Source organism: Halichoeres trimaculatus, unplaced genomic scaffold (genome assembly GCF_033239565.1).
Source record: "Halichoeres trimaculatus isolate MK-OKI-2021-1 unplaced genomic scaffold, fHalTri1.1 fHalTri1_scaffold_13, whole genome shotgun sequence".
Taxonomy (NCBI): Eukaryota; Metazoa; Chordata; class Actinopteri; order Labriformes; family Labridae; genus Halichoeres; species Halichoeres trimaculatus.
This window is the reverse complement of record NW_027437191.1, coordinates 21,800,115-21,827,156: the sequence shown is the minus strand read 5'-3', so window position 1 is coordinate 21,827,156 and position 27,042 is coordinate 21,800,115. Positions and strand designations below refer to the sequence as shown.

The 27,042-nt window shown below is 39.8% G+C and overlaps 1 protein-coding gene across 1 annotated transcript in view; it reads right to left on the bottom strand.

The window, feature by feature from the left end:
• The window catches only part of lama2 (laminin, alpha 2), a 248,340-nt gene extending 222,709 nt beyond the window's left edge, over window positions 1-25,631 (bottom strand). The window contains exon 1 of the mRNA XM_074684978.1: window positions 25,476-25,631. Within this exon, the coding sequence (XP_074541079.1) occupies window positions 25,476-25,542 (67 nt within the window). The 5' untranslated portion in view covers window positions 25,543-25,631. The remainder of the gene's footprint in view (window positions 1-25,475) is intronic.
• Between the last annotated feature and the right edge of the window lie 1,411 nt (window positions 25,632-27,042).

The following is a 27,042-nucleotide window of genomic DNA, read 5'->3' as shown; positions in this document are numbered from 1 at the left end:
ATGAAATTTGGTACAGATACTCTCTTAGGGTCACTCTTTTGAAATAAAACGTTAGACACGCCAAAATTCAAGATGGCGGCCATTTTTTCAGATGGACGCCATTTCTATCAAACGATTCTTATTTCAAAAGTGCAAACGGTGATGCAAGCATGAAATTTGGTACAGATACTCTCTAAGAGACACTCTTTTGAAATAAAATGTTAGAAACGCCAAAATTCAAGATGGCGGCCATTTTTTCAGATGGACGCCATTTCTATCAGACGATTCTTATTTCAAAAGTTCAAATGATGATGCAAGCATGAAATTTGGTACAGGTACTCTCTAAGAGACACTCTTTTGAAACAAAACGTTAGACACGACACAATTTTAAGATGGCTGCCATTTTCATAGATGGACGCCATTTCTATCAGACGATTCTTATATCAAAAGTTCAAATGGTGATGCAAGCATGAAATTTGGTACAGATACTCTCTGAGGGACACTCTTTTGAAACAAAACGTTAGACACAACAAAATGTCAAGATGGCGGCCATTTTTAAAGATGCCTGCTATTTTTATTGTATGCTCATTTTTTCAATGGTTCTAATGGTGATGCAAGCTTAAAAGAAGGCACAAATACTCCTTCTGAGCCACTCATTTGAACAAGGACATTTGACACTTGAATATTAAAAATGGTAGTCATTTTTCAGGATAACCACCACCGTACTAAAACTGGTGTTAAGAGTGCTCGTGAGGTCCCTTTACAAGGAACCATTTACAGCCACTCGAAACTTCAAAACTGTAAGCCAAGAGTGTTTATTTGACTGTGTTTTGTCTAACTCCTTACCCTTGACCTGTCCGAATTGGTTAAACCTGCCAGAACTGCCCCCTAACGGCATAGCTCACAGAGTTCATCAGAGTACACAAGCTCCCTTACCGTAACAAGGTAACAGTCACAAGGGAGGCTTTGTTTTTTTTTTGTTTTTTTGCTTTTTTATGCTTTCATATATTTATATATATATACTAGTGCTAGGCAAGTTAACGCGTTATTTTCACGTTAACCCGTCAATCTATTAACGCCGTTGAATATTTTATCGCGCATTAGTGCATGTTGCTCACATGCTTTTATTTTGTAAATGTCTGTTGCTGACCGCAGTGGAACCCGAAGTGAAATTGGTGGAAAAACACAATGAGTAACCAAAATGTATATGTGTATCAGTCTGCGCGCACGGCGTGCCAGATATAAACAAACGCAGGTAGTCTGCCAGGACGAAGAAACACGATGAGAATTAGAGCCTTATTTAGCGGTGTTTTTGTGTGTAAGTAATGCGCTAAAAATTCTCTAAATAAAGCGTGAATGCAGACCGATATCAGCGTTTTTTGGTGGGAGTCAGTTTATTTGTGTTTTTCGTCAAGTAAATTATGGCCCCGTCTGAGTGTAGAGGAAACTATACTATATATATATATATATATAAACATATATATATATATATATATATATATATATATATATATATATATATATATATATATATATATGTTTTTTTTAAGAGCAAGAGAGAGAGGGGAACAGAGAGACACAGAAAGAAAGAAAAGATAACTACACAAAGACTGAGCCATACCAAAGACTCAAGCTGGCTGCTTACTCTTCTATTCACACTTGCAGCTGCACAGTGCTGTGCAGGTGAACCCCAACCTGAAACATTTGAAACTTCCAACTTAAGCTGTTTGATTAAAAAAAAAAAAAAAACAATTCCCTCCAAAATAAGTGCCTGTATTTTAATTCTCTTACCTCTGTAGCATAAAACATATATCATTTTTTCAGGTTATTATTATTTTTCTTCATAAAATTATTTTAATAGTAATAACAATTATTATTATTTAACGTCTTTTAATGTATTCTTTTTAGCATTCATGTAATTATTGTTTTTACCATTAAATTATTAGTATTGTCATTATTATTAATGTTCTTGAAAACAGAGCTTTTAAAACAAAATGGTGGCCATCTTGAAAAATGTCGGCAATCTTCAATTTTTGTATCTAGCATAGTTTTTGTGTCCCTTAAAGAGTAGTTGTGCCAAATTTTACATTTGCTTCACCGTTTGAGTTTGAGTCGGAATAATGAGCGTTCAACTGAAATGGCAGCCATTTTGAATAAAATGGCCCCCATCATGAAAAATGGTCACCAATTTGTATTTTGGGGTGTCTGACTTGATTTTTCATGAGTGTTAGAGAGTGTATGTGCAAAAACTCATGCTCGCATCACCAATAGAAATATATTAAAATAACAAGTGTTCAACAAAATGGCGGCCATCTTTAAAAATGGCCGCCATCTTGAATTTTGGCATGTCTAACATTTTGTTTCAAAAGAGTGTTCCTTAGAGAGTATCTGTACCAAATTTCATGCTTGCATCACCATTTGAACTTTTGAAATAAGAATCGTCTGATAGAAATGGCGTCCATCTGAAAAAATGGCCGCCATCTTGAATTTGGCGTGTCTAACGTTTTATTTCAAAGGAGTGTCCCTTAGAGAGTATCTGTACCAAATTTCATGCTTGCATCACCATTTGAACTTTTGAAATAAGAATCGTCTGATAGAAATGGCGTCCATCTATAAAAATGGCCGCCACCTTGAATTTTGCCATGTCTAACGTTTTATTTCAAAAGAGTGTCCCTTAGAGAGTATCTGTACCAAATTTCATGCTTGCATCACCATTTGAACTTTTGAAATAAGAATCGTCTGATAGAAATGGCGTCCATCTATAAAAATGGCCGCCATCTTGAATTTTGGCATGTCTAACATTTTGTTTCAAAAGAGTGTCCCTTAGAGAGTGTCTGTACCAAATTTCATGCTTGCATCACCATTTGAACTTTTGAAATAAGAATCGTCTGATAGAAATGGCGTCCATCTGAAAAAATGGCCGCCATCTTGAATTTTGGCATGTCTAACGTTTTATTTCAAAAGAGTGTCCCTTAGAGAGTATCTGTACCAAATTTCATGCTTGCATCATCATGTGAACGATTTTTTCACTTATCTGCTCCACTAAATGTGATGAATAATTCCTGATGTAAAATTGCAGCCACACTTGACAGAGGAAAGGAATTCATGAAAGAAAATGTTGTAAACAGTGTAAACAAATGCTAATTTTTTCTAATCTAGTTAAGTACCATGGTAGACGTGCGTTTGCAATACACTGCCCCATGCAGTTTGGGAATGGAAGCTAGCAGATGCCAAACGAAGTGTTAAGAAGTTTTAAAGCAACATGCATTCTCTCATGCTGTTTCCATGTACCTCATTTCCGTGTGTCACATTTGTGCCCAAACCATGATCCAGCCTGTGGGCCACACCAGTGTCCTACATGCTTTAATTTTAACACTTGTCTATCCTAGCTGACTGACCCACTAATTACCCTATAACCATCCAACTGTCAAATGTAAACATGCTTTCTCATACCTGGTCTGTTCGATACCCATGGTGGTCTATGCTGCTACTCTCCCTGCCATAGCCTTTCTTGTGCACTTGAAAGAGAGGGAAGGTGTGCTCTCCCTGTCTAAATCCCAATATTTCCCGTTTGTGTGTGGAAGTGCACGGAGTTCTCAGACAGAGCTCCACTTTTCAATTTAACTTGTTGCATGTAAATAATAATTATCTTTTATAAGAGTGAAGGCAAATTTAAAAAAAAAAAAAAAAAAAAAAAAAAAAAGTGTCACTAATAGCCAGCATAGCAAAGGATAAATTTGTCATCTGGTGTTTAAACATGTCAACAACCTGCTGTTCACAGAGACAGAGTGTAAAAACTAAATTTGATATAGCTCTAACGTCATGGAGAAAGAACAGGTCACTCCAGTCAAAGGCCTATATTTTTTATTATTATGTGTGTTATTTCTTTCTCTCCTCTCAGGTAATATCAGTCTACTGTCTATCATCAGCTCAAATCCATGCCCAGGAGTGATGGCGTTTAGGGAGGGAGGGACAAATGCCAACCAATATGAAGATAAAAAGATGAATTTGATTTATAAAAGTCATATGAGGAACTTTCTATAGCCCTGTGGAAAAAAAATACCTGCTCTTATCTCTCAAAAACAACAACTTACTTTGTTTTGAATTCCAGTCTGGGTGACAAAGACCTTCTGATGTCTAACCCCAAGTTTCCAGAGGTAACTTTTTTCTTTCCCCCAAAGTTAGATGTAATAATAATAATAATAATAATAAATTTTATTTATAGAGCGCTTTTACACAACTCAAAGTCGCTTTACATTAAAAAAGTTAAAAGTGCAGGTAAAAATAAGTGTACAATAGAAAACAGATAAAAGCAAAAAGGTTGCAGTGCAAGGTAAAAACATAGTGCATTGAAAAGGGACGTAGACAGGATTATTGGTTGAAAGCAGTGTGGAAGAGGTGTGTTTTTAATCTGGTTTTGAAGGTGGTGAGGTCAATGGAGTCGCGGATGTCTTGAGGGAGTGAGTTCCAGAGAGAGGGGGCGGCAACTGAAAAGGCTCTGTCCCCCCAGGTTCGGTGCTTGGTCCTAGGGACGGTGAGGAGGTTAGAATCCGAGGAGCGGAGGGGACGGGGAGGGATGTAGGGGTGGAGCATGTTGGTGAGGTATGGGGGGGCCTGGTTATGTACTCATAAATACTCTCAAATGGTTCAATACAATTCTTAAACATATCCAGCAGTTTAAATGAATGGATGAAGAGGAACATCATCAACATCTGGCCGTCTGAGCCACAGTTAACATAGGAATGTGTGTGTGATGCCAAAACTTCAGCACAATATTTATGTCTTTTGGCGAAGACATTACATGCAGTCTGCAGCAGCCTCATCAGATAAGTGTTTACAAGTATGAAAAGTCAGTTTTAATGATACTGTCTGACAAATCAGATGCACAGTCAAACCCAAACCTGGAGTTTTTAGAAGTATCACAGTGGTTGGAAGAAACTAAACTGGATTACATAAAAAGGGGAAAAAAATAGAAAAAGATGTCCCCAAGCAGTGAGACTGCTACAAGTCGAACTCACAGAAGTCTTTGTTATCAGGGTCCGAGCCAGCGGAGGACAATGAGCTGGTTGAGTTTCTCTAACATAGCAGTGGGCTCCTCCAGGAATTAAAGTGCTGACAGACCACCCACCTCCCACCCACTGTCAGAACAAGCCTTGGGCTTGGCTGGATGCTTAGGTCGGCTTTCCTCTGCAGGCCAAACAGGGTCAGCAGGAGAAAAACAAAGTATGAGGCTCTCCGATATTAAAAACGGAGATACACAAGGTTTGATGGACAAATGTTTTCTCAGGAGTCCAAAATATTTTCTCTGTTAAATATTATCCTGCTTGTTGTTTCACAGAGGAAGAGATAAGGGCAAAAATGCTCTAAGATGAGACTTTTATCTTGTCTAAGTTTTAAAGGTGTGTCAGCTGTAATGCTCCGAAAAGAAGAAGAGATGAATAAGGACAGGAAGGTCAACTTCGCATCCAGTCTTACTCATTTTATCATCAAACTAATTTGCATAACCACCCGCTCACCATACATACCTACAAACTTTACTAAAGCCAGCTTATTGCCATTTTTGCTCTCCGGGGTTAGTTTCTGGTGTCAACACTTTCTTTATGACCGTAATGCAAGAACAAAAACATGACAACAGGGGCTAACCAGGAAGTGACTGTGGAATAAATCACTCTATACACCAGCCTTGTCCAATCACACACCAGCACAAAAACTCCCGAGTGCCACCGGTCTATTATTGCAGGTCTGCAAAGGCTGTGTAGCCCTCACACATACACACGAACACACACACAGACTCGCTCACACACATACCATTTCCACCATATTTCATCTCATGTCAGATGTGAACATTTGCTCTGCATTAGGCTCTCTGTGGGTTTGCCTTGGACCAGCATAATGGAAATACAAAAATATAATGGAAATGTGAAATTACATACAGAATATGTCCCCCCTCTCTCCCTCTGCACACCAACACACAATATTGATGAGAAAAGCAACTGGAATAATGGAAAAGCAAAAATGTATACACAACCCACACCTCTTTCTTCTTCCTTCACCCTACCTCTGCCTCTGTTTTTTCTTTACACATACACACACACACACACACACACACACACACACACACACACACACACACACACGCACACAGGTGTGAATAAAAGCTAAATCCATAGCTAACCAGGCCAGCCTAATAGACTCGTATTGCTCTGAAGCTTTATCAGCTCAATCACACAAACGTTCAGCCCAAAAATAATGGCCTTTCTGTTTGCCGCCTCTGTGTGTGTGTGTGTGTGTGTGTGTGTGTGTGTGTGTGTGTGTGTGTGTGTGTGTGTGTGTGTGTGTGTGTGTGTGTGTGTGTGTGTGTGTGTGTGTGTGTACTGCATACAGATCTGTCACTAAAGCCAGAAATAGCAGTTGTCAGGTGAGGAAGTCTTTGACTTTTATTCGTCCATTTTTTGGCCACTGGTCATTCGATCTATCCGTCAGTCTGTGCATGAGGTTTGAATTAAAAGTTACAAATGAAGAAAACTTGAGAGCAAACCTCACCCACAGAAGTTTGAGGCTAGCTGTGAGACCAGACCAGGGTCTCTGAGAAAGTCTGGGTGAAATTGTCCATTAAAGATTAATTATATGTCTGGTCACATTGCAGCGGTCGATCAGGTGTTCTTTTTTCCTCATTACCCTGCAAATCTTGAAATTTGTGCCAATAAATGAAGGCTGTTCCCTTTAAATGTTTGCTGTTAATCATAACCTGTCATTCCGTAACAACACAGGACACCAGAAAAACAAGTGATAAAAGAAACATTTGTAGTTGCGAGAATGAGCCGAAACCAAGTGTCCCTTTGATACCAGTGGAGTTAAAACATGTTTAGACTTATGAAGAATGTAATTTGTTACTAGCATTTGTGGTTTGGCTTTGTGGTTACGCACCTTGCACAGAGGATTTACTCCTCCAGCAGGCAGCCAAGTTTGATTCCAGCCTTTGACCCCGTTCCACATGTTGCTCCTCACTCTACCAGTTTCCTGCCCTGTCAGCAGTCATATCCCTATCAACTAAAGGCGTAGAGGCCTGGAAGTGTTACCAAGTGAAGTTTGTTTGTATCAAACTGCTTTACTTTGTAATGAGTTTCAGGCCTGATTCTATTCAGCAACACTCCCTGGTTTCTTAGGGACAGTTTTGAACCCCAACGATGGCAGGCACTTTATTGTGAAAGCTTACACTAACTCACTTTTGATCAGCCTCCAAACGGACAAAGAGGTGGAGCGAGGGTTGGTCTTTCTTAGCAAATGCATAAAGTTATCCTACATGAACATTTAGACCCAGCAATCTAGTTTTAGTCAGTACCAGGGGCCTGTACTACGAAGCTGGATTAAGTCATCCAGGATAACTCTGCGACAACTCCCTGAACTTCACCGGATCTCTGTCATCCAGATTTGCTGTACTACGAGGCTCATTATCAATTCGATAAGCGAATTCGGCTGGGATCTGTGCGCGCACACATAAAATGGGCGTGGTTAGCGGCCCCGGAGCATTTTCCACAATGGAGAAGAAAGCAGCCTACTTTACAGTGGAGGAGCAGCAGATAATCCTGCAAAAATACGAGGAGTACCGCAGTATTATCCAGGCCAGGAGCAACATGACTGCGGCCGCGAGAAGCTGGAGGGATTGCTGGCAAAAAATCAGCAACTCTGTGAATGCATACATTTCCAAAATGCTGATATTAATAGTTGGGCCAAAAAGACAGAAGGGGGGTCCCGCGCCTGGGGACTTCACTCCGGCTGAGCAAATTGGTGACTGTGCGGTCTTTAATGCCTGCCCAAGTGAACTGGTTGGTCAGCGGGCGGTCTGTCACACCCCGTGAGCTCTTATCCTGGAACTTAACCTGCTCCGGACCAGGTTTGGCGGTCAGCATCAGTTACCGGGGTAACATGTCTGGATAAAAAGAGATCCACATTCGTAGTGCGGAAAACCCGAAACTTATCCAGGAAGTTATCTCTCTAAGAGCTAATCCAGCTTCGTAGTACAGGCCCCAGGTATCTTATAAATTCAGATCTTGTTTGTAGGTGTTTTTCAACCAGGAACCATGTAGTTCCTGGTAAAACATTCCCAGGTTCCTGTGTAGAAATAGGCATTGCTAAGATTTTACTTAACCGATGACATTATACGATTCCTAATCTAGTCCTGTGCATTTACAGAGAGTAAGCTTAACGTGTTTTCTGTGTGTCTGTGTTTTTAAGTTTATAAGCAAACAAATATGAAATTTGTCAATAGATCTGGCTATCAACAGAGTACAGACAACAAATAAGTAAAAACCTTTGCACACAATGGAAGGTCCAGCCACTCCAATGTAATGTAAAGACGAGAGAAGGGAATGGTTAAAAATAAAGGCTAATGATGTCAGTGGGCTGAACCATGTCTAATCAATTCTTAACAGGAACTGATTATTGACACCCATCCCTAGTGCTGTGTAGGGATGGGTACTGAATTAGGTACTTTTTTAAAGTACTGACTGAATTCTGTCTATGGCACTGAGAACTGATTCACATTAAATCAATCGATACATCAATGTTAATCCTTAACACATCCTTGTGACTGTAAGGGGGTTGAAGAGAAGGGAATTTTCCATGCTGGACTTGAACACAGCATTGTTTACAAGTTAAAATATACAGAGGAAAAGATGTTAAATTGAAAAAGAAGAGATTTTAATATTAAAAAGATATTATTTTTTACCACATAAACACACACAAAAGTACCATTAAGTGGTACCGTTTGGTACCGATACCAATTGCCAGTTACAGTGCATCTGTACAGTATTGTTTCAAATGTGAAAGTTACCCATCCCCAGTCCTGTGGCCTATTCTTTGTGTTTTAAACGTGGAAATTTAAACATGCTGAAAATCCAAGTAGATGATCCAAAGCAGGTCAGTGATATAAGGTGGGGAAAAAAAGTTATTTGCAACACACCACCAGACCTATAGAGGGCAGTGAGGCAACAATGTTGGCCACTCTGAAAAATAATGGCACCATGGGACATACTAGTATCTTTAAGTGGAGTCCCACAGCTTGACTGTTGGAACTGAGAATATTCAGCCAATGCTGGTTTTAGGAGTAAACTAAGACCCCCGTCGAAAAGGTTATAGTTCCAGGAAAACTTCTATGGTTCAAAAAAAAAAAAACCTTGTGTGGACGAAATTTGGTAACATAGATATAAATGCGAAACCATCTCATGCTGGGCATGTCGGGGAACAACACTCTCTTGTGCATCTCAAACATTGCAGCGCGCTCTAATTGTGTACAATGACTTATATCATGAGGCATTTGAGTCTATTGATGGGATTCTGACATGTTAGTAAATTACGTCATTTAATTGTTTTAAACTGTAAATGGACATACAATATTTCAGTGGCTCTCTTATCACAAAAACATTGGCAGTGTAAACTTAAAAGAACTGACAATTGATACAATGATATTTTCTGTTGCTGCTGGAAAGAACTTTTTTAAGGGGATTCTAAAACTGAGAATTTTACACATTTCGTTCCTGCAGCTTGGATAAAACAGGTCAAACTCTGTTCATATTCTTCTCTAGAAAGCTGAGTCAGACCACACACAGAGCTGAGGTCACAACCACATGTAGGAGATGTTGCCCCTTACAGGTCAAAGGTCATGGCTGTGAGAGGTTACAGGTTGCTTTAATACTGAGGGTCAAGATGCTGAAATTATCACAGCTGGACAAGAACACATGCAACAACAACCAGCACTCAAAGGCGTTCTCCTACAATGCTCTTCTATGTTTCCAACACTAACAGCACACAGTCTGAAAAGCATGCAGTCTGAAACCCATGTTGTGAGCATGTGTGAAGAGGACGTTGTTGGAGTAGTAATTGGTGTTTTCTAGCAGCCACTAAAACCGGCTGGTCTTAAACTCTTCTCGACTTCAGAGAGGCAGTGGTTTGACCAGAAGCCTCAGCTCAGACAGACTTTCTGACCGCAGAGAAGCACGCAGACAGAGTGGAGAGGTCAGCTTACAAGACATGATGGAGGAGCCTGATACAAGCTTGATTTAAATACTCAGTGGGCTTAATCTGTTAATGACTGGATATGCATACTACAGTAGATACAGATACCTGCCTCACATTAGGTTTGAGAAATAGAAAGAACTTTAAATTTCACTGGGTTTGAGAGTTTCCTTTGGATGAAGGACTCCACTCTGAAGCCACAACAAAGCAAAGAATCAAAGCTTGTGTACAGACAAAAAGCTGATTCATATTACCATGTGTACACCATGTGTGATGAGTTGAATGAGCTGCAGAAGTCTTAGCCGGCAGTGTAGTGTTGCATCAAAGTGATGAATGCTTTGAAGAAGAAAGTTTTAGGCTCTGCGTTTAGGTTGGATTTTGATTGCATCTCTGGTTTCTGTGTCTCTGCCTGAAGGCAACAAGTTTGATTTTTTTCTCCTGTGCCCCCCCCCCCACCCCACCCCCCACCCCCCCACCCCCCCCCCACCCCCCCAAATACAGCTGCATCATCCTTTTTCAACGCTGTCTTGTTTGTTTGTCCTACAAAGCTGCAGAGATTCTTCATTAACCAACAGAAAAACAGATTCTGCCAGACAGAAACTAAGTTTTTGTTACAAGTCAAGGACTAGATCTAAAATAGTCATTGAAGTTAGCATGTCGTTCTTTATCAGTCCTTAGGGCTGGGAATCAATCAACAAAAAGAAAATTACTTTACACATTACAGTACAAACCATGAGTCTTATTTTTCAGCTGTTGGAATTTTTTCCCTCTGAGCAGTTCTTTTACCAAAAATAAACAAATAATTACCCTTTGCAAAACAACAGCTGCAAACAAGTGACAGGTCAGTATATACTGAGTGCACCTTAAAAGTGTTTAAAACTGTAAATGAACTTTCTTGTGCTGATTTTTTTTCTAAATGTCAAATTATCAACTCTCCTCCTTTATCCAAGGTTGAAACCTCAAAATGACCAAAAGAGACAAGTGTAAACATGATTCATTTGTATCCTAAGTCTACAAAGGCTGCAGCATATGACATGGATCATACGTGCTGCCTGCATGCTTGTCCTCGTGCATGAAGTGTACCACACCAAAGGTCCATTTATACTTCCTTTACGTGCAAAAATGTTTTCGTCCTTTCCAAACAATGCTATCGGCACTGCTCGCATTAATTTTGTGCATCCTTTGTCATTGCCAGAATCCAATACAGCCATCGGGGGGCATCCTAGAGTCAAAAGTTTGTAACAACAAACACAAAATCAAACTTGCCAACCCTGGAGGAGGTATTGCTAATGTTCAGCTTGTATGAAAGAAAAAAAAGGAGACAGGGGTTGGTGAGGCAGTGAAATACATTGTGAAAGTTTCTCCATTGTTATTTCTTCTTCGTGTCTCACTAAGCCACATATCAAGCAGTAAAAGCAACACTGCCTCCAAGGTTTCCGGTAGTACTGCTCCATTTAGCCTGTATCCGTAAGCTTTGTGGAAACAGAGGAAAATAATGCAGAGTATGGACAAAAGGCTCTGTCTGTATCCGTAAATAACATTTCCACCTAACCAGTTCTTGTAGCCAGGCACCAGTTTCTCCTGTTTCAGCTAGGAGTGATATAAATAGTAAGGCTTTAAAGTTAGTGAACAATCAAGGAATCATTGATGAAAAATTCCTAAAAAAATAATAGAGAAGGGAATTTTTTCTTTGGTCCACACATTCCTTGGACATGTGAGCCTTGTCCAGTGAAGACTCTAAGAAAAATTTAAACCTTTTCAATGAATAATGATAAAAAATATATATTTTACCCCTCAATCACTAACGCCGGGTAAAACTGGTGAACACGTGCCTGTTGAAAAGAAAAACAGACGGTAGCAGGGAAATGTGCACCTTCTATGACATCAGTGAGCAGCCTGTAGCTACCAAGGGACCCACACAACTCAGACAGCATCAACACAATGAAAATCACATGACCAAAATCTTGCAGGTGAAAACTCATTATGTAACTGTAAATTTCTCTAGAAGTCTTTCTAATCAGTTTGAAAAGGAGTGAAATGCTTGATGAAAGTAATTCCTGATGCAGGAATCACTGCACAGGGGTAACAGTGATTTCTACTCTGCTGTACTTTGCAGAAATCTTCGGGAGCTGGAGGCAAAACTTCAGTTCAGAGTCAGGGTGAAACTTTGCATACACACATGGAGCAAGTCCTGAAAATTTCAGGGAGTTTCCTTAAGTCCTCTGATCCCCAAAAACCTTCAGCAGCAGATACCTTATATGACTTGATTCAACCTTATCATCTCTTATTCAGGCATTCACACTGGTGTATCCTGGATAAAACACATCATGAGAAACACAGATCAAGTTCAACAAACTGAGCCTGGTTCCCAAAGTTTGGCTGATAAAAAAAAGAGAACTAACCCGACAAACTAAAAATTCCAATATTGAGCTGGGGGGCGTCTGTCGGAGCTTTACAGCCGTCTTTGAACTGCCTGTGTCCGTCTGCTTTCTCCCGTAAAAGACAGCTTTGCTCTGAGTGTGTTCGCTGTGGATAAACAGAGCTTTTTGAACTGGAATGATTTGAGCTGGAACAGAACAACAAGACCTCCAGAAACCGGCAGTGAAGGAGCAGCAAGACAAACAAACCGAGGCCAGGCGCTGAGCACATACAGCCGCAGAGGCTGTCAGCGATGAGCTCCGACCATGGGAGGAGGGACATGAAAGAGACACGGAGGAGAGGAGCTGGAGGAGGAGGGGGCATGGATGCAAGGGATAAAAGGAGTGAGGGAAGGAAATAAGGAAACAAAAGTGTCCTGAAGAAAACAGGGGATTTGATAGAGATGTGTGCAACAGATCCATCATCAACGCACGTGTTTTTATCACTGCATTACCGACTGTTTTAATGGATATAAGGTTCAGAGATTTTATTCAGCCTCTTTTTAAATTACAAGACTCCACAGAGGATGTGAGGAGGAGGGAATATGGAGAGAAGAGGAAGAAGAAAAGGAGGAACGGGAGGTCGAGGAACGAAAGGTGAAAAGGAAAGAAGTTAGGCGAGAAGAGGATGAGGATTATGGAAAGCGGAGGAGGGGAAAGTGTCTCCCAGATTGGGTTTGCTTGTGTGTGTGTGTGTGTGTGAGAGTAGGGGCCCTCATTATTGACACCATGTGTTACCACAGGAAGCTCCATGGGAGAGTGGAAGCACCAGAAAGATCAGAGAGCAAGACACAGACGAAAGGACGACACAGAGGAGGAGAGATGAAGAAACAGAGGTCATCGCAAAGTCTTTGCAGCTGCAGACGTGTGTGTGTGTGGGGGGGGGGGGGGTAGCCTCTGTTTTAGCAGCTGTACATTTGTATGTCAGGCGTGCTCTTCTTTTGCCACAAGGTCAGCATGTCAGATCCCAGAGCGAACACTCACTCCCTCCTTTCTGTCCGTCTATCACAGACGTGAATTCATACATATTTGAAATGAGCACTGTCCATTTTACATGACAGGATATCCAGAGGAACAGAAGCACTGGTAAAAACCAGCTTCAGTGTAATAAATAGATAATAACAGACTGTCTATGAGGAGGAATAGATTTAGAAGAATTAAAATGTTCACACAGTGTCTTTCACAACTTGTCGTTTTTTACTCTCATATCATTCACTTCTTTTGTTAAGGTCTCATCCCAGGATGAGACCGTAATTTAAAAAAAATGAATGACAAAAAAACATTTTTCATTTGTAATACCAAGATCCCAACTTCTGCACAACAGTGCTCCAACCATCAATTAATTTAGAGCAGCTACTTTGGAATTACTCTGTCTTTTTACAAAAATATTGGTTGGTTTCAGTCACATTGTAGTCTTTTCTGACCTTTGTAGTTTTAGTTGATGACACATTTAGCTTTACATAGGGGATATGGACATAATACACCTGCAGTGACAGACGCACAATGAGTCTGACTACAAACAGATCACTAAACTAGGATAAATGGAGCAGAAGATTTTGAGCAATAAACGGTCTAAGCAGCAACAAAAAAAAAACGTTAAACGTTAAAAATACATCATTGCACGAGCTGGTTGTGTTTTGGTCGCCAAGGCGCACAAGGGGTTGAAAACATCAATGGAAATCAGAAAGACGCAGAGATGAGGTGAGAATTTGTAGCCAAGTGACTAAGCTAACACAGCACCATCAAGCAAGGTTACTGAAATGTATTGGTTGGTTTTTGACAGATTGGACTCACTTTGAGGGAAAATATAAAGTATTTTGAATGACAATCAGTCCACCAAGAATATTTTTGTTTCATAATTGTTTTGTTAACACAATCCATTCTTTTATCAGTTTTTTTCAGTGAGTTATTCAAGGTTCTCATCACTCTGTCGTCATTATAGAAAAATTTGTTTTTTTTTTGGTCATATTGGTTGCTGGTTTGACTCCCAGTCTTAAACCTTTGCTGCATGTAGTCTGCTCTCTCGTGGTCCATCTGTCTTCAGCTGTTTTATCCACAAACTGTACAAATTAAGAACGTAGTCTCCGCCACATCACTCGTCTGTTTCAGCTGCAGAGAAATAAAGCTGGAGTTGGCGGGGGCCATATTGGATATGACGCTGGCTTTGACCTTTCTTTCTGAAAGTTAATGGGTGCCTGTCAGTCACGTGAGCTGAGCTGCAGCTCTGATTGGACAAACTTGTGATACGTATATCTTCCAAACTGCTGGGTCAAAAAAAAAATCACCCCTCATACAGCGGGTGCCTAAATTAGTGTTTCAGTCTCAAGTTTTTTTTTCTTTTTGTACCAGGCTGTAAATATTTTTAAATGCCATAAAAGTCTGTTCTTTGTTGGGCTTAGTATGAATGAGGTGTTCGGTCTTTCTGCAGCCAGCCTCAAGCAGATTCTTGGTGAACTGCGATGTTTAGCACTTCCACATAGGGCTCATTTTTCCTAACGTTGTTGTTGATGTTGCCTCTTGGTTTTATCCAATAAAGGCAAAAATAAACCAAAAGTATAGCTAAAGAAGAGCAGGAGACGGTCGGCATAAAGTGGCAGCAGAGGAGTACTGAAGGCCACATGACCAAGGGACTGAGACTTAGGAGATGAAACAGAGGATAAAAAATAGTATTAGTCCATCTGTTTAAAGAAAATATTTGCAGAACTAAAAAGTTCTTGTCAGCTCACTTATTATTCCAGCTTTTCAAAAGTAGTTTATAATGAATTTATGAAAACTTGACCTACATTTCATCCACATCCACATCCACATTTCAGATGTGAAGATCCGCTGCTTTTCTAATTGTTTTTAAGTTTCTTAATTGAAAATTTTTAATGAATGACTTTGGGTTTTGAAGCAATTTTTGAAACAAAGAAGAAAGATCAGGTTTTTCAGGCATGTCATAAAGCAGAAAACAATAATTAAAAAGAACTCAACAGATGTTCAACAGAGAAAAGAATACTACTGATAATAATAATGATCAGGTCATTGATGAGAAAAAAGGAGAATTTTCCTGTCACACCATGTTTGTTAAGAAAAGTAAAAATACAGGGGAGTAACTGTTATCCTACTCTCTCCTGTTCCTGTTCGCTCTCTAGCAGGCTAACAGTAAAATTTAACTGGGATGTACTTTTTCAACGGCTGCAGAAGATGTGAAAAAAATGGAAAGAGGTCGGGGGAGTGAAACCATCAAACAGCACTGGACGGGTGCTTCAGAGGAAATATCGGTGATTTTAGTTGATCCGTCTGCCTCGCTGAAATTTACAACTCGGAGTACACAGAACATGACTTCAAAAGATACTCCTTTTTGTTTTGAAGCCTCTCTGCACACATTTACTTGAATTAATTTCCATTATTTTTCATATATATTGCAAACCCCTGGGATCATTTCTGAGCAGAACGTGGCCAAAAATAAAGAATATATTCACACCAACACAGAGTTTTACCACAGCTGCAAAAGTTTGTTATCCAACTGATTTTACACTTTTTATGTTCTCTCCTGCAAATCCATACAACAGTCGAGCTTATTTTTTAGACACTGTAAACAGTCTGGGTGCAGGAGCCGAAACACACACACACACACACACACACACACACACACACACACACACACACACACACACACACACACACACACACACACACACACACACACACACACACACGCATACACACACACAAAGTATGAACTCACATGCACACACACTTACCAATTCATCAACTCATGCCCTGTTTCTCTCTGTGTCTAAGCCCACAGTAGAAATGGAGCCAGGCAGAGCAGCTATTGTGTCCCTGGTAGAATTAACTATTGATTTTCTCCTCAGCATTATCAATGCTGTTCTGACAACAAAACAGCCAGAAAAACACTCCCCCCCCTCTCACTCACTCACACTCACATGGGTGTACACACACCCATAGACCTAGATTTTGTTCAGTGCAAGATGTGTTTTGTAAGAGGCAGCGCAGCTCCATGGGGAAAGCACAAGTCAAATATTAACACGCAACTGTAATAAGAACACACTAACAAAAACACAAACAATGCAGATGATCAAATATGCAAAACTGAGCTGAAACAAACATTTTTAAAGTGTGCACAGAAACATCAGCGCATGCATCATTCCTGCATTTAGGCCAAAGTCACTGAGCAGTGGAGGCAGGGACAGCAAAAGTATGTGTGCTCCAAAGGAAACCTGAAGCTTCACTGAAAGTCTGACCTTAAGTGCAACATTTGGGCCACACCTTTATGACTGTTAGTATTAAGGACAAAGATTCTGTTGTGTTCTCCCAATAAAAGCCATCAAAGACAAAATACAAAACTCCAGAAGCTCAGTTAGCTCTGTTAGTGGTTTCACATAACGGGTTACCTGCTAAAAGGACTGAAACAGAGAGTGCTGCTTTCACAAACAGCAGCAAAAAATCAAGCTGGTCTTCTGTTAAAAAGCTGAGAATAACATAGTGACACCCTGGCTTATGGCTCTCCATTAACTTGATGCTGTAGAGGCTGATGGGACCAACACTCTGCAACACTCAGCCTCAACTCTTGTAGGCAGCATGATTCATCAGATCTTCTGTTTCCAGAGACATATTCTGCTTTCGTGTCCTAGACTTACTACAAAGGGGACTAGGGAGGAGAGGTCAGAGGACGTGGGAAGTACAGCCAATGGTTGGGGCGCAGGAGAGCAAGTGTCACATCTTCGCAGAGAAAGTGTTGGGAGATGTTTCTTGTGATGGACTTCCTGACTCTGTCCACTATATGGAAAAAGCTTGTCTGTGTGCGTATGCCTGCATGTGTTTGTGTGTCTGTGAATGTGTTGGAGCGGACTTCACTATGCGAAAAGAAATGAGAATGTGATGATATACAAATGACATCCTGTCATGTAAATTAGATGAATATCATAAGGCTATTTAGACTGTTAAATAATAAAAAAACAAGGTATATACCCAAATTATGAGAGAATTCACTTTTAATTACTTCTGCTGTGATCTGGCGCTGTATGGAAAATAAAATTGGCTCGACTTCCAGGAGGGGGCGGGTGCCTCCGTTGGGGGGGCAGTCCCTGCTTTCTTCAACAGATAGCAACCATAGACTGAATAAAACATGGACATAGTCTCTGTTTCTGAATCGGAAAATGAAGCACATTGGCTATAGCGGCCATATTGGTAGTGGCAAGTGCTTCGCCTACAGCCATAGGGTGCCAGCCGTCACGTGACCCTTAGCTGTGCCTCTTATTGGGGGAGCTTGCGATCTTAATATCCTCTGAACGGCCGCGTTAGAAAAAAATACAGTGGGAGCCGGTAGTAAAATTAGCGACTCAGACAGGAGACGTTTTTTGAACCAGGCTGCAAATAGTTTAATTTCTGCTTTGAAAATGGCTTTTTTTGTTTTGATGTGTATGTGACTTCTGCTACTTCCGGAGCCAGCCTCAAGCGAACACTCGAGAAACAGCAGATTTTAGCACTTCCGCATTGTCTCATATTCTCAGTCCGGAGGTTGCCGCTTGATAGCAACATTTCGGAAATGATGCACATTAGAACTAGCAGCAAACCTGAGTCTAAAAATATGAAGCCTATGAAGAAGTGCTAAAGACTGCAGTTTTTCATTGTCCACTTGAGGCTGGCTCCAGAAACACCACAAACTGAATACACACCAAACCAAAACAGCCTATTTTACAGCAAAAGTAAACAAGATTCCACCCTGGTTCAGTCAAGGTATTAATAACTCTATTCTCTAACCCACACTGAACACTTTACACACTTTACAGGGCACTGTGTAGCTGAATGCAAAGAAGCTAAAGACCTTCCTCTATGCCTCATCTATACTAGAACAAAGGATGATGTCGTGACGACGTCTGTATATCAAACAATCTGTAGGTGTAACACATGCTGTAGCATCTTAGCCTTCTTCATTGAAACAAGGGTGAATACACATCAAACAAAGGCTATAGCACTGATTTGTTGCAGGAATTAAAACCACAAATTCATATTAAATGATTTTAGTCTATGTCATGTCATCTACCTGTTTCTAAAACAGCGTTTTGGAGCAAATCAACAAGGGACACATTGAAAACAGGGCAGTCTATGAGCTTTCCCACTAACAGTGATGGTGATGTGATTAATTTTTAAGTTTTGATCTTCATAAATGCCAGATCAAAATAACTCTTTGAGAACACTTTGTGCACTTTCTTTCTTTCTTTCTTTCTTTCTTTCTTTCTTTGGTGACTTGTTCTGTTTATGAACTGAGCAGATTTCTCACCAAGGCTAAATAAAACCATCAAAATATTCCAGCAGCCAAACATGCTCATCATTTAGTTTACAGTATTTATACCAAAGTCCCAGAATGAATAAGTCAGATTTATTCGGTTTGTAGCTGCTTTCCTTCTGCTGGAATACGGCAGTCAAACACACATTTCTGTATTTTCTTTCTTTCAAAGTCTACAGGTATGTTTGAGCTGCCAACCTGCATCCTGACCTACTTCTGTCCCACAATATGACAAGTGTCATGAAAATAAAGATCTAAAATGTCAGAGAAATCCACTCCCCTCTTCTTCTCTCTGCCTGTCCTTCGATGTAATTGACAGGAAGGATACGGCACAGATCCAACTTAGCACCTGGCTAATTTTAGCTCCCTGAGGATTCCTCTGGAGTACACAGACAAACATGCATACACCTGTTGGTGGTCATGTGATCTATGTCTTTGGCACAATGTCACTGTCTTAGTCCTGGCTGCCTTAAAGTAGACAACAACTTCACAAACACAGCGTGGCAGTAAACTATGGTGAGGTATTTACAGACACACGTGCTTACTGAGATTCATCAAATTAGCAAAATGTGCATACACTGAACACATTAAGCAGATGCAAAGTCACAGCACCAGGTTTACACACCAAGTTTTAAACCCTGGTATGATTGGTGTAAGAGTTTAGCATTTAAATCCAACTCTGTTTTTCTGCCAATTCAACTGTTTGATCAAATAGCTTCAGAGAAAAATATAAACATCCTTGTACTTCTTAAAAGTTACAACTGTTCAAGCTACTAAGAGATAACTTAGAACCCTTGTTGAAGACCTCTGACCTAAAGTAATAATAATAAAGTCAGTTTAGATATTGTGTTGAATCATACACTGAAAAAAGAAATCTGACAACCTGCACAGTTTGCAGCATCCACCTGTCACCCAGTGATGCCTTTATAGCATCTTTGTTTATCTCTATATAACTCAAAAGGTTAGTTTAAGCATAAAAAAGCATTTAGTTTAGCGTAAAATGTAATCCCTCCAAAGTTGCCATGTATGAGTAAATAATCTGTTCATACAGAAAAAAAAAAAGTTTTTCTAGACTGTAAACGTGTTGTAAAGTTATGCATTTGTACATTGGGCTTGACATGGATTGACTCATGAATGGCACCAGCCTCAAGTGGCCAAACAAGGTACTGCAGCTTCAGGCACTTGAAGCTTCAGGCACTTGAAGCTTCAGGCACTTGAAGCTTCAGAGGCAATCAATTGGTAGCAGTAATTAAATGTGAGGCTTTTTATTTGAGTAATTCCAGTCCTTTCAAATAGTCTTGCAGTTTTTGTTTCTGTATTTTTCCATCACACAAGAGATTAGGGAGGAAATATTAGACTTTTTACTCCAAAGAGTTATCTGAAAAATAAGTTATGAAGGTTAGGTAATTTAGCAGGTTTCAAACAGTCTTTACTTGTGTTTGTTTTTAACTCTGGTGTTAATACTCTCAGAAAGACAGTAACTGCTCTGTGAAAAGAAGTGACGGTTTGTTTGTCTGTTTTTATTCTGCTCCAAACTCCAGCACTCATCTTTCCACAATCCACATTCACCTGCATATTTTGACAAACTTTGTGTAATTTTTCAATTTAACCTGTCATTACAGCACAAAGCAAACTCAAAAGATTGTGCATCCTTCCAATTTCCCTGATTACTTCTTTGTTACCTTCCTCACCTCCTTCCTTCCTTCCCTCTTATTTTTCAGGACACTGGATTGATTATATTCAGTAAATTTGGGTCCCCGGCTAAAAAAGTCTGAGTGCTTTCCCTCTGGTGTGTTCTATCAAATCCGTTCAGCTAAGCTCGGCTGCTCTCATATTAACATAGCCGACTGAGATCAACATATTTTACCAACATTATGACATTGGGTTGAAATCACCTCATAAAAATGTTGATTCCTCTGATGGGCAGAAAGACCCACTCTGGATTCGCATCACATCCACTCTGATACCCCCGGTGGGTTCACATCACTTCACATTCCACCCAGCTTGGTTAAACCCACATTAGCATAGACTTATAAACACATCTGTAGCCGCTCTGAGGAGACCTTTTATCAACAAATTAACTTTTTTCAGCATAAATCTTACCAAAGACCAAAATATTTTAAAGGATTAGGCAGCACCATTGATTATGCCAAAGTCCGATAAACCTCGACAAGGAAATCAATCTTTCTTCCTCACCCTCCTTGATATCTTTGCTTTTTTAAGATGCAGTATGAGGTTTCTGCAGGGCCGTGATAATATGAGTCACCTAGATTGGCTAAATAAAAATGTTGATTTCTCTGTTGGTGCAGACGCCTTGTTGGGCTGAATTTAACTCTGCTTTCTCCTGTGAGTTGACTTCATATCCATCCATAAAAACAGGGTAACACTCACATTAATTCAGGAGGAACTCCAAAGAGACAATTTCTCTGGCAGGACTTTTCTCCAGTTACAGCCAAACATGGTTGAAACTTTACTTTTTATAATGATGTTGTTGAGTTTGATTAACTCATTCTCTGATCTGATATCAAATCGAAGCGCCAAACTTTTATTGCTTGAAGAATCATGAATGTGCGCAGTCAAATTTGCTGCTTCAGTTGTTGAGCAAATGGAAATTTGCTGCCCTAATGACAGTCAGCGGAAAAAGTGTTTAACTCAGTTAGGACTGCAACAACCAGTCAACATAAAAGATGAGGTCGACAATAACAATTCTCAGACGCAGAATTCTAGAGCTGACGTGTTGTATTGTTGTTTTGAATTGTTGTATATTGTGTTATAGTTCCATACTGGCTGGTACATGCACATTTGTAACTAAAGTTTGAAACCACTGGGGGCAGAATTGCTCCCACTGTTTAAATTCTGCACAGAAAGAGAAGAACACGACAAAACCAAATCATCAGCATAAGATACCAAATTTTAACCATTGATTTAACTGGCTTAATTCTAATTTGTAAATGTAGCACAATAACCCTCAATTTTTTTAACTTAGACACCATTTATGAAAAAATGCCAGCTATCATCATGCAAAGATCAAAATAGTGATGACCCACTCAATAACATGAATAACGCTGTATGGTGGCTTCTTTGGATGTTATATCAAGTATACTGTTTCCACATGTGGTTGAAGGTTTTCATTTTCTAGTTTAAAATATTCACACTTTGCTGAGATTTAAACCATGAAGTTGCTAATTGTTTGTTGGTTTTCACATTTTTGAACTGTGGGAGAATTACTTTAGGTTGCTGTGAACTGGTTGTTACTGCTGTAATGTGTCTGGCTATGCACTTGCATTCTGAAATAAAGTTAGAGTAGTTTTTTTTTTTTTTCCATTGATTAATATTTATTATTAAGTTACCAGATTTTGGGAAACTCAGACTACTTGGTCGTTCTGGAGTCTAGCAGCAAATTTTGCTCTGTGACAGCTAATTTGAAAAATCACATCAGATGACTGGCTAAAATGCTAATAACAGATAAATTAAATAACTTCCAGTTTGTTTGGTCAGTGTGCTAAAGCAAGGTGCACTTCCTTGGCTTTGGCACACTTCTGAGAGTTGGACTTGACTTTTTATCTGAGCAATATAATCACAACATGTTTGACAATAATTTCTAACAGTGATGGGGGTGTTAGAGGGCTGTGTCGGACCAAAATTACTTGGCATAAACCAAAAAGTCACTAAAGTTGTAGCAGTGTTCTCTGAGTTCCTCAGTGTGCTGACTCCAATGAGACCGTGCTGCTTGTAAACAGACACTTTATGATAACATAAGTGGACCATGTGTGGATCATATTACGATGTAAGGCTGGTTTAATTGTGCTTGAGTATGGCACAGTACAGATGGCCAGTGTGATCGCTCCCTAAATCTAATAAGGCTAACATTTAGACAAGCTTGTTTATTTAATCACTCAAAGTAAGAAAATGATGTATTTCTGGTTGATCAGCTAAGTTTGTCCCACATTATTCTGCAAAAATTCTGCATAAATATCTCAAGATACAAATCGACAGCACTCAAAACTCTTCTTTAAGTCATTCTTGCAAATGTAGGAGAATAACTACCATCTAACTCTTGTGAACCAGTCAAAACTTCACTTTGTAGAAAAACATGTGTCTAAAACAAACTTGATTTTCATTCTTATTTTTTTTCTACTGACTGAGTTTTTTAAACGCATCCTCTCTCTCCCCATTTGAACCCCTCTTCTACCTTTTCCACTATCCCCCCGCTATCATAGACAACACCATCAATGTCTGATAACTCTTGAACGTACCCTCCCTCTTCTCCCCTCTCTGTGTCAGCCCTCCTACTCGTCTCCTTTTTCCGATTATCTCCCGGTGTCTCTCCGAGCTCTGTCGCTGATAGAGAGCATGCCTGGATGACACGCCTGGTAATGAGGCTCTTAATGCAGATGGCCTCTCACGCCCTCCTCCACTCACACACATGCACACAGAATATGCTAATACACACACCTACTCTTCCCTCTGCAAGAGGTCCAAAGCCATCTTGGGTTAAACAGTAGCTGAAGATGTTGTGAAGAGGATGAATTGAGAAAACGCATGACGAGCACTAGATTCGTCTCATATCTCAAGTGATACATGCAAACAAAGCCCAAACACTTGTATATTCAAACAGCTTGGTGGATTCGAAAGTGCTTATTTCCCTCTTCTCAAAAGGTCTGATTCTACAGGATTCTTGTGATTAAGTGGAACAATTTGACTCATAATGAGCAGCGTGAATATTTTGACTCTTATTGTGCACCGTATTATATTGATTTGGTCCCAGCTGTCAATCCCCGTCCATGCTGAGGGCATTGCTGCTCATTTCTCATTGTTGACACACAAAGCACATAATTAATCTTTCACAACCTCTCAAAAACACGCAGCATAAGAGAGCAGAGATTTCTTTCAAGTGCATTTCATGATTCAATTTGACCCCATCTAAATGAAAAAAAAAAAAAGAAACTTTGATTTTCTTATTTTGGTGATATCCAGGCATGCATCTCTGAAGGATTTGTTTCTGAGATATTCATTTGAGATTTCTGCCCACAGCAGAGGCAGTGGATAAGAAAATGTGTTTGTGGTGCTCAATCGCTTTTGGAAATTCAGCATCAATGTGTCACATATAGGGAAGTTGAAGATGAGGTATGTAGATGAGTACTGATGGAATGAAGAGAAAAATTGGAGTAAGAGAAACTACAGAAAAACAATCAAGACAATAAAGGAGTGAGGCAATAGCTCTACATACAGGGATACTACAGAAACAAGTAGAAATCTGCTTCCTCAAACATCACAGGATGCTTTCACACCTGTTTGCTCTGGTTTGAATAATACAACTGATCCATAGTTGAGTTTTGTTCTCACACAGCCCTATAAAGCAGACAAAAACACAGAGCAGCAGAGCTTCCCTCACAACATCATGTCACAGGTCTCCTTCCCAATGCTATATGTATTGGTCTTACTGGATACTAACTCACACATGGAGACGTGGAGCAACAAGAAGTCAAATTTCTCAACATTATTTTGGGTAAATAAGCATCTTTTCAAATGTTGGACACCCCTAAGCTTTAAATATTCTTGGCATTTTTCCTGAAACAAGCTGCAGATCAATTGTAAATTGCAAACAAAGCCTTGATATTTCCAAAGTCTTAGCAAAGTCTCTCAAATCCAAGTCGATGCATTTATGTGCAGGCCTACTGGAGATATCTGATGCCAGTGGGTCCAACCTGGCTTCATTAAGGTTCATTTGTATTTCTAAATGTGAGTCTATTTCCCTGAAACCAGCTGGAAGCTACGATACAAGCAGAACTTTTTGGGAGAGACATTATTTATGGCACACGCTAGATAATCATGAAACGTGTTGGGCTTCCCTCATGTCATCAGGTCACAAGTCTTCTTTTCCCACGGTCAACAAATGCCAAGTGTACCGGTGTTACTGGACGTAAAAAGGACAAATCTCACCATGACATGGATATGCGAGCATGTTCACAAATGTTTGACAACGCTTAGCTTTAGGTACTTTTGAAACAACCTGCAGATCAATTTCAAACTGCAAATAAAGTCATGGATACTTCTAGAGTCAATATGTTTTTTTTTTTTATCTCTTGAATCTAGAGTTTGTAAATGCAAATCCTAATAATAATAGTTATTATTCACATTTTAAAGTTAGAAAGTGTTACGCTTTGACTATCCAGAAAAAAAATTTTTTTAAAAAGGCCCCTTAGGGGTAAAGATATTTGAGACATATTAGACATGAACCATGTCACAGCCAACGACATCTAACTGTCAGCTTACAGTTAAAGCATGTCAGGGTCTGTCATACCAAAGCTTAGCCCCTAAAATTGGTTAAGAGAACAAAATATATTAAAATGTCACAAGATGTGAATCTCAGTTTCCAAATAACAACTTCTTCATGAAAAACCACCAATAATAAACTAGGAATCTGCACTAACTTCCTTTTCACCTTCTCGTTCTTCCAAGCTTTCATTTCACTTTCAACAACTTTTTCAACAAACTTTTAACAACCTTTGACCGGTGTTATGACAGATATTAAAAGTTACCTGCTTGCCCTACTGACGTGTCGACGTTTCTCAACTCCTCTTTAAGTTATATTTATAAACTGACTTGTAATAAAATCATTCCAGTCAGTTCAAGGGTTTAGCTCGCTGCGGACAGGTTGACAGTTCCTCATTAATCAGAATTAGAAACAGCTGTGAGTGAGGAAAAGCGCGCTGCCGCAAAGCACTCCTTTAGTGTCGTCGATCTGCGTGTCTTATCAATCAACTCACCTCTCTGCTGAGCGACGCAGCATTGCCATAGCAACGCGCTCAGTAGCATGAGCCGTAGTCGCGTCATGTTCGGTCCAATCTGGAGTTTGAAGTCGTACCTGGCGCGCGCGCTGTGAAGTCAGCGCCTTGTCCTCGTGCGCGGCGGCTCTCGTCCCTGTCGTGTTGAATGAGTGAGGAGAAAAGTTTCACAGAAGTTGACCCAAACTCTCTCTCTCCCTCCTTCCTCTGTTTCTCCCTCACTCCTCCTCTTCCTCTCCCTCTCCTCTCAGCAGGTTTAAGGCTGGGACAGAGGGAGGGAGAATGTAATGAAAAACACATGGAAAAACAGAAAAAAAGGGGGATCTACATACTGCAACATGGCTAGTTTTTCCCACGTAGGCTACCGTTAGCATATATTGATGATAGATGGTTGCTAAGCTATATGATCCATATAGAATTTTTTTATCATTCCTGTTTACAAAAGTGTATGAGTATGCAAGATGAAGACTGCAGTATGTTATATTTAATTGCTTCATTAGGCTTCTTCTAGTTATGTTTGACCTGGTTAAAACTGAGATACTTTCAACTTTGCAAGCCTACTATTAATTAACATGTCTACTTAATTATTTAATTTAATTATGTCTATTTAATACATATAATTTTTTACTCAATGTGTTATTTCCATCTATGCTATGACATATCCTTGAAATTAATTCAACATATAATAAATGTTGACTCCTCTGTGCAGGAAAATGAATAATGGAAAATGTCTTCTGCATGGGTATTTAGCATACTGCAACCCTAAGTTATTATGCTGAACCTGTGGACAATGTTGAAAGTTAAGTTACCACAACTGGTGACAAATCATGGATCTGCAGAGAAAAAAAAGACAGAATACAAACTTCATCACCCTAAAACAAAGAGTTGTACCACAATAAACAAAGACTGGAGGCTGAAAAAAAACATGAAGAGAAGTTGAAAAGAGTGCAATGGAGGTTGGAAAAAGTTCAGCAGTCAGATCAGATGGGGGTTTTGGGCCTTGGTGAGTTGGACATTTGTTCTATGGCTCCTCCTGCTGTCCTACATGACTCACCACAACTCTGGGGCAACAGGGGTTTTACCCACAAGAGCACTGTTGAAAATCCTCCTAGAGATTACTGAAACAGGTTGTAACAGTGTCGCTTCTGCACTTTTTGTTGTCTACAGTCATAAAAGTTGAATTTGAAACTAGTTTTAAACTTTTCATTATACGAGCAACATTTGATTTGAAAAATGCGTCTCACAGTAAGCTTATTGTGCTAAAGCCAAAAAGTACAACCATGTTAGTGTGCATTTAGATATGAACCTATTGTATGAGTTGTGTATTAAAAGTGTTAAAGGAAAGTTTTTGTCCTTCTAAATTAAAGTTTTGCCCTTGAGTATAGCCCTGAGTGAGCTGTTTACTGTTTGCTCCCTCTGCCAATGAAACCCTGGTATATTATAATGTTTCAGCTCACCGACCTGTCAATCACTTCATACCTGTGCATGCCGTGTGTGTCTGAGTGTGTGTGGCAGATGTTTGGGTGGAAATTGGTGCCTTAATTTTCAA